This window comes from Pimephales promelas, chromosome 21, assembly GCF_988280905.1.
Source record: "Pimephales promelas chromosome 21, fPimPro1.hap1.1, whole genome shotgun sequence".
NCBI classification, from domain to species: domain Eukaryota; kingdom Metazoa; phylum Chordata; class Actinopteri; order Cypriniformes; family Leuciscidae; genus Pimephales; species Pimephales promelas.
This window is the reverse complement of record NC_142789.1, coordinates 3,942,508-3,954,943: the sequence shown is the minus strand read 5'-3', so window position 1 is coordinate 3,954,943 and position 12,436 is coordinate 3,942,508. Positions and strand designations below refer to the sequence as shown.

Genomic DNA, 12,436 nt, shown 5'->3' with positions numbered 1-12,436 from the left:
GAAAACTTGGAAATGGAAATGTGATGTGTGTGGAAAACAAAGATAAATCAGGGTATATATCACTTGTGCACAGAACATGTTTGTGTGTAATTTCCAGTCAAACTGAAAATTTGATTTTATAAATAATTGTGCAATATAAAGTGCAATTAACAAAGTGCAATATAACTGTGTGTATGCAAATATAATATATATTTGCTTACCTGTCTATTAAAGGGTTAGTTCACCCAAAAATGAAAATGAAGTCATTAATTACTCACCCCCATGCTGTACCAACCCTGTAAGACTTTGTTCATCTTTGGAACACAAATGAAGATATTTTTGATTAAATTTGAGAGGTGGATCAGTCCTCCATAGGCTGCCTAAGGGATTGAAACTTGACGGCCCAGAAAGTCAACGAAGAAAATGTTTAAATATTCCATGTGACTACAGTGGCTCAACGATAAGTTTATCAAGCGACGAGAATACTTTTTGTGAGAAAAAACAAACAAAAATAACAAATATATTCGACTATTCCTTTTTTTCCTTGTAGGCCTGAGACGAGAGTTCAAGAGATTTCCACGAGAACTGAAGTAGTAGGAATAAGAACGCAGTTCTCGTGCATGCGTCGTGGAAATCTCTTGAACTCTCGAAACATTTTCTTCATTGACTTTTTGGGCCGTCAAGTTTCAATCCCTCAGGCATCCTATGAGGCAGTGATCCACCTCTCAGATTTAATCAAAAATATCTTCATTTGTGTTCTGAAGATGAACAATGGTCCAGCATTGTGAGTAATTAATGACTTAATTTTCATTTTTGGGTGAACTGATCCTTTAATACAGGTAAGAAAATATATATTATTTATTGCATACATACATTTATATTGCACTTTGTTTGTACTTCAATAATGCTTTTTATCAAGTCTGGTGACCAAGTCTACGGCAGTGAAATTAAATACAGTATGTGTTGCACAAAAGTTGTTAGCTATTATTTGCAAATACTGGTTTCGTTTAAATGTACTTTTACGATTGTTTTAAATGTGTAAAACTGCGCAGAATTAACTCTCCAACTCATTTGACACATAGTCATATATCAGTAACAGGCTATTACATTTCACGTTCCTTGCAGCTAATTTATTGTGATGACAACATAGTCTGATCAAACGTACAGGTAATACAAAAACTAATTTATTACCTCATCCGTGAACATGATTCGTGAAACATATGAATTATACCATACATCTCTGGATGACGAAAAATACATCTCTTATAGTTCCACTCTCCTTCATAGCGTCATCAAGCTTCGCCTTTGTTATTGTTTTGAAAATGCGACCTCTGGCGGTGAAAACTTACATATTGTACCTTTAAATACATGAATGTTTCACAAATCACTATTACATTTGTGGCTCTTTAGTGACCCGGATCTATATCTAACACGGATGGACCTTTACTGGGATATTTTGTCTTTATTTTTCTACAGCCGAAGGAAGCGGAGATGCGTCATACATCTTTTTTTTACAGACTACGGTAAAAACTTGACAAATCAAAACTAACAAAAACTAAAATTATTATTATTTTTTTTTTTTTGTCTAAAATTCTAAAATACTCATTAATTTTTAACACCGATGTCCACGATCAACATGTGATGTAAACCGAGGTCAAAGAAACACACCAGAGATGACAGAGTCGTTCCAGCTGTCCTGGTCGCTGTAGTATTCATCCACACGCATGTTCTCCTTGTTCTCTTCTGCCTCTTTTTTGTTCTCCACTTCTCCGCTCTGCTCATTCTCAGTGCTGGCGGTGCGGGACCCCCGTCCATCCGAGCGCCGTTTGGGGGAACCACGGATCTCCTTACTGTGGAAACTGACATTTAAAACATCTGGTTAAGAAAGAATTTCAATGCATAACAACACAAACAATACTATTCAGAAATTCAGTGCGGATGAGAAACTTTTGGAAAAACCTAACGTGGACAGAGAGCGTTTTGAAACGAAAGACTGTTTTCAGATCTACTAATGTAGCCGTAACATAATTTGATCAAACGACATCGTAGCATTGTTACAAAGTGTCATGTGACACTGAAGACTGGAGTAATGATGCTGAAAATTTTAATTTGCATTACAGGAATACATTAGATTTTACAATATATTCAGATAGAAAACAGTTGTAATGATATTTCACAATATTACTGTTTTTGCTATATAGGCTATATAGGCCTTGAAATATTCCCTGATTTTTTTTTTTTTATAATAATAATTGTCTTTTTAAAATACTTGTTTTAGCATTTTATTGCTTAATGCTTGTTTCCAACAAACTTTATTGGCTATTTCGATGCCCAACTTTAAATATAGCGAGAGAAAGAAAAATAAAAAGTCAAGCTTCGATCGTAAATACGATAAATCATACATTAGGTATGGATTCACGACAACAGGTGATTCCGTGACGTCAAATCCGTTGTGTGTTATTTGAGGTGAAAAACTCTGCAATGAAGCAGTCAAAATTGCAGCGGCACTTAACCACCAAAACACAAACACTAAACGGCCCAACACAGCCTCACTGGCGCGGACATTTAAGAAGGGATGGATATTGGCTTCAAGTGATAGGTTTGGTGAGTGAAATTATATCTAAGCTATTATCTTTCTGTAGCATATAGGCTATAATTTTCTTTAGATTTTCAGTCTAAAAGTGACCGAAATACATTTAACTCCAGCTCACCATCGGTGTCACCAATTCCCTTTGTCTCCAGAATGTGCGTATGACACGGCTCAAAGTTTGCTTAAAGGTTCTCCCGTCAAGTTTTTTTTTTTTATAGATCACAACCTTTGCTTGGAAACTTTATAAATGAGACCCCTGGTTGTCAGACCAGCAGCCCATGGATGGACAGATGAGCGCAAATGCATTTGCTGTTTAAACCATGTGGCGCAGGACGTGAAAATGATAACTGCGTCGGGCTGAAACTTGCTTGCGTTGCGCCTGGCGCAGCATTGCAATGGGTTTATGATGGGGCCCTATTATTCTTAATTATTCCAAACTTTAGACTACATAGCACATATTTCATATCAACCATTTTAGATGGTTCTTTTAGTAAAATGATGACAGAAATCATCAGAATTACATTAAATGTCCTCACCTGTCCTGCCGGTGTTTGGAGGCCAGCGCCCGGTGCAGTTCCTCGATGATGCAGCTCGGGGGCAGATGAGGGTGCAGGACCCCCGAGTGAGGCGAGCCGGTGGGGGTGGAGATCCTGCCCCGCAGGGCATCTTTGGGGAGGGTGAAGTTCCTGGGCAGAGTGGCTGGAGCCGGCCGGCCCTGATGAGAGTGGGTGTCTACAGGACAAGAAAGGGTCTCACTTTATATTAAGTGGCTTTAAGTACTATGTACTTACATTGAAATTAATTAATTAATTAAATTAAAAGTAATTTTACAATACAACCTGAACACAATAAGTACATACTTATTCTTTGGTGCAAGTACATAATACATAAAACCAGTTAATATAAGGTGGGGCCGAAAAAAATCTTTTTGTGATTATGTTGCATCGTTACACTCCTTTGGTCAAATCTAGAAAACAGGTATACATGCATGTGATGAATTGATACTGACTGTCCAGACTGCTCAGTCTAGTAAGCAGCTTCACTGGTTTGGCTGGAGGAGTGCGAACTTCTCTGAGCGGTTTATCCTCCTTTCTCTCCTCATGGCCCTCGAGGGCCCCGACACCGGCCCCTCTACTCGAGGCCTCTACACAAGTCTTGTCCTCATCCTCACTTTGTCCAAGTTCGCCTTCTGTTTCCGTCATCTCTGTGGTGTCTCGTACTGAAAAGAGATCAGAAATGTGTGTTATGTGATCTCTGACGGCACCTAGTGGTAAATCAGTGATGCTCATTCTTTCAAGACAACAGATGTGTGTCCATTTCCCACTTGTTGATTCTGTCATCACTTACAAAATCATATTCACAAAAAGATACAGTGAACATGCACGTATCATGCAGGCTTATCAAATCAAATGTTTATTTAGAATTGTTAAAGTCAACATGAAACGGTATGCCCAATCCATTTTACTTCCCTAATGATGCATATTTCTGAAACAGACTATTCTAAAATTGGACAGGACTTGATTTTATTGATTGGGAACTGATTGGATGGGTATTTGATATGGGGGATTTACTCCTTACCAACAACACACTTTTCTGAAGAGGCTGTTTGAAGAGGACGTGCACTGAAAATGCTCAAAAAATGGTGTGGAATTTACTAATTGATGAGTGATTTAATCATTTTCACTCAGAAATTGGTAGTAAATTTCACAAATAATTACAAAGAAACTAATCAAATTAAACGTAACATTTTAAAGTGAAAAGACTAAAACAGTATTTTCTTGTAAAATGTACTCTAATAATCTTTGTTTTATTCACAAAATTAGAAAAATATTTGTGGAGTCTGAAGTTCAAGTTCAGCATTGAAATACAATAACTTTATTGTAAAAACATTACAAATAATTTATTAACTATTGATATTTAGGGAAGGAATATTTAAGGAAGTCTATAATACCTATTATAGTTACCTAAAACCATGCATATTTACCAAATGGCAGAAATATTTATGGGTACATTTTAAACCACAATACAGAAAAAAAATGTCTACATTGATGCATCGTACTATGTACGTTGTGCGGGAAACACACCCCAGTTTAGAAATAGACCAAACATGCACGAGTCCCAACCTGTAGACAGATTGTCCTCATCAGATCCCAGATCCTCGGAGTTGCTGGCCAGCGGCGCCATGGGCTCGTCCTCTCGGTCATCGGCGTCTGAGTCCTCGAGCGATGGGCTTCCTGGATCGTCTGTGTTCCCACCACAGGCCAGGTCAGACTCTGTAAGCATGGGAAAAACCGGCTAGTCTTAAAAGAATAGTTCACCCAAAAATTTTAAATTGGCCCATGAATTACTTTATGATGGATAGATGGACTTGTATGGTGGATAGATGCACTATTATGATGGATAGATGCACTTTTATCAAGGATAGATGAAATTTTAAGGACTTCAAAACAGAAACGGCCATTCAATGCCATTTTAAAGCTTGGAAGAGTCAGGTTTGACATTGTTGGTGCAGTGAGTTTGGCAGTGTTGGTGAAGTGAGTTTGGCAGTGTTGGTGCAGTGAGTTTGGCAGTGTTGGTGCAGTGAGTTTGACAGTGTTGGTGCAGTGAGTTTGGCAGTGTTGGTGAAGTGAGTTTGGCAGTGTTGGTGCAGTGAGTTTGGCAGTGTTGGTGCAGTGAGTTTGGCAGTGTTGGTACAGTGAGTTTGACTGTGTTGGTGCAGTGAGTTTGGCAGTGTTGGTGCAGTGAGTTTGGCAGTGTTGGTACAGTGAGTTTGACTGTGTTGGTGCAGTGAGTTTGACTGTGTTGGTGCAGTGAGTTTGACAGTGTTGGTGCAGTGAGTTTGGCAGTGTTGGTGCAGTGAGTTTGACAGTGTTGGTGCAGTGAGTTTGGCAGTGTTGGTACAGTGAGTTTGACTGTGTTGGTGCAGTGAGTTTGACTGTGTTGGTGCAGTGAGTTTGACAGTGTTGGTGCAGTGAGTTTAACAGTGTTGGTGCAGTGAGTTTGACAGCGTTGGTGCAGTGAGTTTGGCAGTGTTGGTGAAGAGAGTTTGACTGTGTTGGTGCAGTGAGTTTGGCAGTGTTGGTACAGTGAGTTTGACTGTGTTGGTGCAGTGAGTTTGACTGTGTTGGTGCAGTGAGTTTGACAGTGTTGGTGCAGTGAGTTTGACAGCGTTGGTGCAGTGAGTTTGGCAGTGTTGGTGAAGAGAGTTTGACTGTGTTGGTGCAGTGAGTTTGGCAGTGTTGGTACAGTGAGTTTGACTGTGTTGGTGCAGTGAGTTTGACTGTGTTGGTGCAGTGATTTTGACAGTGTTGGTGCAGTGAATGTGACAGTGTTGGTCCAGTGAGTTTGACTGTGTTGATGCAGTGAGTTTGGCAGTGTTGGTGCAGTGAGTTTGACTGTGTTGATGCAGTGAGTTTGGCAGTGTTGGTGCAGTGAGTTTGACAGTGTTGGTGCAGTGATTTTGACAGTGTTGGTGCAGTGAGTTTGGCAGTGTTGGTGCAGTGAGTTTGGCAGTGTTGGTACAGTGAGTTTGACAGTGTTGATGCAGTGAGTTTGGCAGTGTTGGTGCAGTGATTTTGACAGTGTTGGTGCAGTGAATGTGACAGTGTTGGTCCAGTGAGTTTGACTGTGTTGATGCAGTGAGTTTGGCAGTGTTGGTGCAGTGAAGAGAGCTATGTGTGCGTTTCTCACCCATGCCAGCCTCTGCCAGGCCCTTTCTGACGAGATCCTCACGATTTTGCCTGCTGGGCACTTTCCTCTCCAGCACTGCAGATACCATCAGATAAAGTTACATATTAATCTCAATAAACACAAACACAACAACCCTGCCGTTGGTAAAATGATATCTAATGACTTTGGAGAGGTAATAATAATCATTTATAAAAATAAGAGCTTTGAAAATGAATGTGATTTTCTATGTAATGAAAACAATTTTAATTTTTAACACCATTAAAAAGTTCATTCACTTTCTCATTAGAACTCTTTCATTCCACCACCCGTAAGCAATTAAAGATATTTCGTCAAGCTTTGTTCGTAATAAAAGTCTAACTAAAGACTAATGTAAAGCATAAGCTCTAAAAATATTTTTTTTTCAGGTAGAAACTGCTAAAAATAAATTATAGTTCTAAAAACCCATTTAATTACAAATCATCAGAAAAGTTGTCTAAACTTCTGTAATTATGGCATTTAATCATTTTAATAATTATAAGTTAAATATTTAGAATTAGTTTTATTTTATTACTAATTATTATTATTATTATTATTAATAGTATATATTATTATAAATGTAAACATATATTTGTTTTAATAAAATAATATTTTTAAATAAATATAAACATAATATTTTTTCAAATAATACCAAATTTTAAATATATAAATAGAAAAGCAAAATTTTAATAATAAATATTGTATTATTAATGTTTATTTATTATTATTAATAATAATAATAATACAAACATAATTCAATCATATACAAATATATCTAAAAACTATTTTTATATAATTATAATTTTTATATATTTCATATTTAGAAAATATAAATTTTATAATTATTATATTTATATTTTATAACCTTCCAATGTAAATATTTAATTAAACTAATACAAATTGCCATTACTAATTTCTACTTATAAAACAAGTTTGAAGATGAGCAGCGTTATAATGCTGTCTTTGTCATGGTGGCCTTAGAGTCAGAAAGGTTAAGAATGAGGGCCTTATTGCTTTATAAAACGTAATAATATATTACACAGAATTTCATTAAAAAAATTTTTTTAATTTAATTAATGAATTGGGATCGGTACGTTTATGTCAATAGACAAATATGTGGCATAATATCGATTAATTAAAGAAAATACTTTTGACAAAACAAGCAAAAATCTTTTCAACAACCTTTCACTGTTTATATCCCTCCGCTTCTCTGTTGGTTAGCTTGCGCACTGCAAAGTGAGTATTTTTCAGCGAGTATTTCTGTAATTTCCATTCCAACAGTAGATGTCCTCATGAGTCATTGAATCATTCACTCAATCAATCCTGATACATTCAGAAAAAAAACACCACTACAATTCTGCTCAGAAATTAGGAAAATTATTGACCTACAAATATAGACAAAGTAAACTAAAGCATATTGTGTCTAAATTTTATGTTGATCAAAATTAACTTATTTATTGAACTACTGTGTAAAATAAGTATTAGACACTAGAAATATATTTTTTTATCATATGCCATTATATTAGTATAATGAAATAGCATGACAGCAAGAACATTTATTTGATGGGGAAATAATGATCAATTTGATGTTTATAAGTTATTATTCAACATTTAGATCGTAGTTTCTTAACTCACCTGTAGAGCCTTGCCTCAGTTTTTCATTTTTCTTTTTCCTCCACTTCCAGGGCTTGAAGATTCGTCCCAGGCTGGCCAGTTTACTGTTGCGGCGGATGGGGGGAGTTCGGACTCCGGACACCAGACAACCAGAATGGAGTGTTCTGTGCTGATCCATCACATCTACGACACAAAAACAGACACGCAGAAATGAAGTTTGCGTCAGAAACGAATCCTTCAGTTTATAAAAATAACCAAGAATCATATCTATAATGCACTTTAATGCAGCTGTAGTAATCAACAAAAACACTGCTTCCTTCAGCGTTAAATTATATCTCCAGTGGACATCTGGTTTGAGTCGTTCTGTTTCAGTCAGAATGATTCCAGTCCTATTTCAGATTCTAAAAGTTCTGTTTATATAAATATATTGCAATCCGATTCACATGAAATAATTTCCAAACTTGCAGTCATTGTGTTCAGAACCGAAAAAAGCTGTGATAATGTCTTCAGAGCTTCGGCAAGTATATATAATTATCTCTTTGTTTCTTTTATCTAAATAGAAAACGGACACATTTATCAAAATAAGCTTTTAGCAAACATTTCAGGTTTTTACGTGACAGCATTTTAACCTAACTGAGCCATTAATCCTTTTATAACAAATGATTTGGGTGCTCGTAAACAAACATAGCTCTTGACTGCCTCTCAAAACATTGTGGACCCCGTTTACACCCGTATTTAGTGTCGAGCACTAACACCACCTGAGACAGATGTTAATAACAGCTGGAAAAGAGGCCTGTAAGAGCCAGTGATACTCCATGGGGAGCGAAAGGTGTCCGTCCAAGCATTTGCTGTGCCAACACGATTTGTTTGCCAAGGTGGAACAGCATTTGGGTCATCTCTCCTGACGCAAAACATTAGTTTAATTCAAAAGATAAAGAAACACATGACAAACAGACCAAAAGAAAAAAAATGGATGGCTTAATCTGTCACTCTGGATAAGATCATATGATATATGGATATCCATATATGGATAAGAGCCCATGTTGGCCCTACTAAAATGAAGAAGTGTTTTTACTTTGTACACAGTTTCTATTCTAAGACAAACTGCAAGAGACACAGAGCACTGCATTATATTTGTCTCCCTCTCTGCACAGAAACACCACACAAGCAACCCCTATTATGCTATTTTAAAGGTTCCTAATGTTGTTTTGGTGTCTCCTTTCAGGTTTACTTTCAATCAAGGTCAAAAAAACACTTTAATATTCTGATAATATCCATTGCAGGCAGGGGTGGATTGGCAATCGGGAATACCGGGAACAATCCCGAACGGCCGGTCCATTTCGGGCCGAACCGGCCGGTGGTCAATAATATATGAAGAGTTCAGATGCAAAAGCCTCTAAGTGCCATTTGAAATGTTCTTCTAGAATGATCATTTTTATCAAGCTTGTGTATTTAAGTTCAGTGATTTCACTTAAATGGCAATGGTAATTACATATTAATTGTTATTTAAGTGATATTACTGAACTTAAATATACAAGTTTGATACAAATCATCATTAAAGAAGAAAATTTCAAATGGCATTTAGAGGTTTTTGCATCTGAACTCTTCATATATTTATTTGGATGAAACGTTTTATTATAAACGACCGGCGCGGCGGCCGCTCAGCTGCAGCGGAACTGTGTGTGTGTGTGTGTGTGTGTTTCAGACTAGGCCAAACCAATACCTTCAATCTTGAGGGGGGATACGAGCGGCCCCTCCTAACTTGGACTGATCCTCGTTTTTACTGACATCCGATTGGCTCAAACTTAAGGCGCCGAAAAGGAGTTTGGAGATTTGTATGAATGCAAGTTGCAACAGAGACGGACATTTAAAAATGCTGAAAAGAAGGAAAGAAGAGAGAGAAATGGGTGGGGCCGAAAAAATAAGAATGAAAAAGAAAAAAATGTTGGCACGAGAGTCAGCTAAATGCGCCAAATTAACAGACCTTTTCCGGGAAAAGGGTGCTGTGGCAGGAGGTAACGTTACAGATGAGGAAGGAGGACCCAGCAGCAGGACAGGTGCACAATTAGTGATGCGTTTATACACTGAAATTATTTATATTTGCATTTAAATATAGGCATATATATTATATAAGGGATAATGTAGAGCGAGGCGGTTGTATTTGCTATAAAAACGATTGTATTAGTTTCGTGCCACGAATGCGGTCTGTTATTGCTTGATAACAGGCCGCGCGTTGCCAACTATTTTCTTTAGCGGAAGCAATACAATAGTTTTTAAAACAGTAAACTCATTTTTAAATCAATATTGTGTGTCAAATTATTGATTTATTTGGTAGATAGCCATGAAATAAAAATGTGCTGTTATCATGTTATAGCCATGTGTCCCTTACATTTTAGAGATATATATAAACAGCAGTTTGCAGTGTCTGCATCACACAGACAACATCCTTCTATAAGCAAGTAATCTCTGTAGCTATGTATGTTAGCTGTATGTATAATTGTAGGCCTACATACATATATTAGCTGTATGTGTAATTGTGTCAAATTATTGATTTATTAGCCATGTACTAAAAATGTGCTGTTATCATGTTATAGCCATGTATCCCTCACATGTTTAGAGATATATTATACAGTCCCTCCAGGATTTCACGATTTTTTTGTGATTTTTGCGATCAAAATGACTGATTTTGTGGTGGTAATTTCCAAAAATTTGTGAAAAAATTTGCGATTTATATTGAACATTTACCATAATAGTATTCAGTCCTTCCAGAAAAACACGGAGTTTTTTTTTGTGATTGTTGCGGGCAAAAATTGATTGATTATGCGGCCAGTTTTCTTTAAGAATGCGATGGAATATGTGGGATATTTATGCAATTTTATGCGATGAAATTGCTGGAATTTACAAAAATTGAGGGGACTTGCAAAAATTGCGGTTTGATGAAAAAGAGAAAAAAAGTGATTCCCCCAACATCCAGTTAATATAAGAGTCATTTCTTATTACTTCCTTTGATAAACAAGCATACTACATCATAGAAAGTGCTGGAAATATTTAATTTCTCATCTTGTTTTATTTCAGACTGTAACGAGTGTAAATAAGGTGTGGCCCCCTTTAAGAGCTCTCTGCAGCCTCGAACACCCCATGTGTGCAGGTAATTTCTGTTTGATGCTACTACTTTTATCTTATGTTGTTTATTAAGTAACAATGTGACAGTAGAACGTTCGACAGACAGTTATACGAGTTCGATTTGTGAGATGTCAATCGCCTCCGTGAGTCTGTCTGGCGTCGCGTAATTGCGTCACTTCATAACGTTCCCATGGAAACAGGTGGGAAATGGCTGCTCTTATGTGAAGCAAACGCAACATTTTTCAACTTTCTGCTAAGATACATGTGACTTTTTTTTGCAACGAAAATGCGAGGATTATGAAATTATGCAAACCCTGCATATTTTGCACGGAAATCGGCAATTTATGCGGCGAAAGTGAGGCGTATTTGAAAAAATGCGGCCCCCGCATAAATATGCGGACTTTGGCTGATTTTGCATTGAATTCAGCGATCGCATAATCGCGTTTTTCTGGAGGGACTGATTATAAAGAGGAGTTTGCAGTGTGTCATCACACAGACAACATCCTTCTATAAGCAAGTAATCTCTGTATGTATATTAGCTGTTAAGGTCAGTGATGGAGAGGGACAGGTTGAGGATGACCCCTGCAGTCATATTGATGATGAGGGAGAGAAGGAGGAGGAGCAGGAGGAAGGAGAGCAGCAAGAGAAAGAAGAGCAGGAGGAGAAGAATGGAACCAGTATAAAAACAGTGACAGGTACAGGGGCAGTGTGCAGGGCTGGGTAGGCAATCATATTAGGAAAATAAATCAATCAGATATTTACATATAGGTTAAAATGCCAATAATTCCACATACTAGATAATAACCTGACTGAAGCACAGATTGAATTAGAAAATGTTTTATTCTTAGTCATATTTATAACTGAAGTTCTTCTCATGCATATGTATCTGCACATCAGTAAGCAGAGGCAGGGTCCATCACAGGGGAAGCTAAGCCAGGGAGCCAAGCTGAGACACACACACAAATCTCTATTTTATGGGACTGCATTGTAGTTTTTGAGTATTTGTAACTATTTTATCACTCCAACTGACTGTGCACATGACATGCTGGTAGTTAGCAGTATACTGTGACTTATGTGTTCGAGATTAGGTTTTGCTGACCTGGTTGTGTTCAGTGCAGTGGTGACTTGCTTATACAACCTGAGGAGGCAGGTGTCATCCTAAAGTTTCTTGAAGGTTTTCAGCATAATCGGATTCTCTTTATACCATAAAAACACTTTTAGAATTAAAATAACTGCAAAAAATCCTTCTGCTCGTGCACCAAGGGTACTCGCGTAAAAGGCCTCTCCATCTTAAAGTCCCGGGCTGAATTTCAGTCCCAGTACGGCCCTGATTGCAGCATCTTTTCTCTCAGTGTCTGAAACATCAAGGATTCAGTCTCTCTAAACCCCGCTCTGCTCTGATTGGTCAAATGGTCGATTGGGTTG

The 12,436-nt window shown here is 37.4% G+C and overlaps 1 protein-coding gene across 1 annotated transcript in view; it reads right to left on the bottom strand.

Annotated features, from left to right (window-relative positions):
- The window catches only part of phactr3b (phosphatase and actin regulator 3b), a 75,109-nt gene that overhangs the window by 30,872 nt on the left and 31,801 nt on the right, over positions 1 to 12,436 (bottom strand). Inside the window, exons 2-7 of the mRNA XM_039663368.2 lie at positions 7,910 to 8,071; positions 6,260 to 6,334; positions 4,693 to 4,842; positions 3,579 to 3,788; positions 3,106 to 3,301; positions 1,648 to 1,838 (exon numbers count right to left, since the gene is read on the bottom strand). Coding sequence (XP_039519302.2) covers positions 1,648 to 1,838; positions 3,106 to 3,301; positions 3,579 to 3,788; positions 4,693 to 4,842; positions 6,260 to 6,334; positions 7,910 to 8,071 — 984 coding nt within the window. The remainder of the gene's footprint in view (positions 1 to 1,647; positions 1,839 to 3,105; positions 3,302 to 3,578; positions 3,789 to 4,692; positions 4,843 to 6,259; positions 6,335 to 7,909; positions 8,072 to 12,436) is intronic.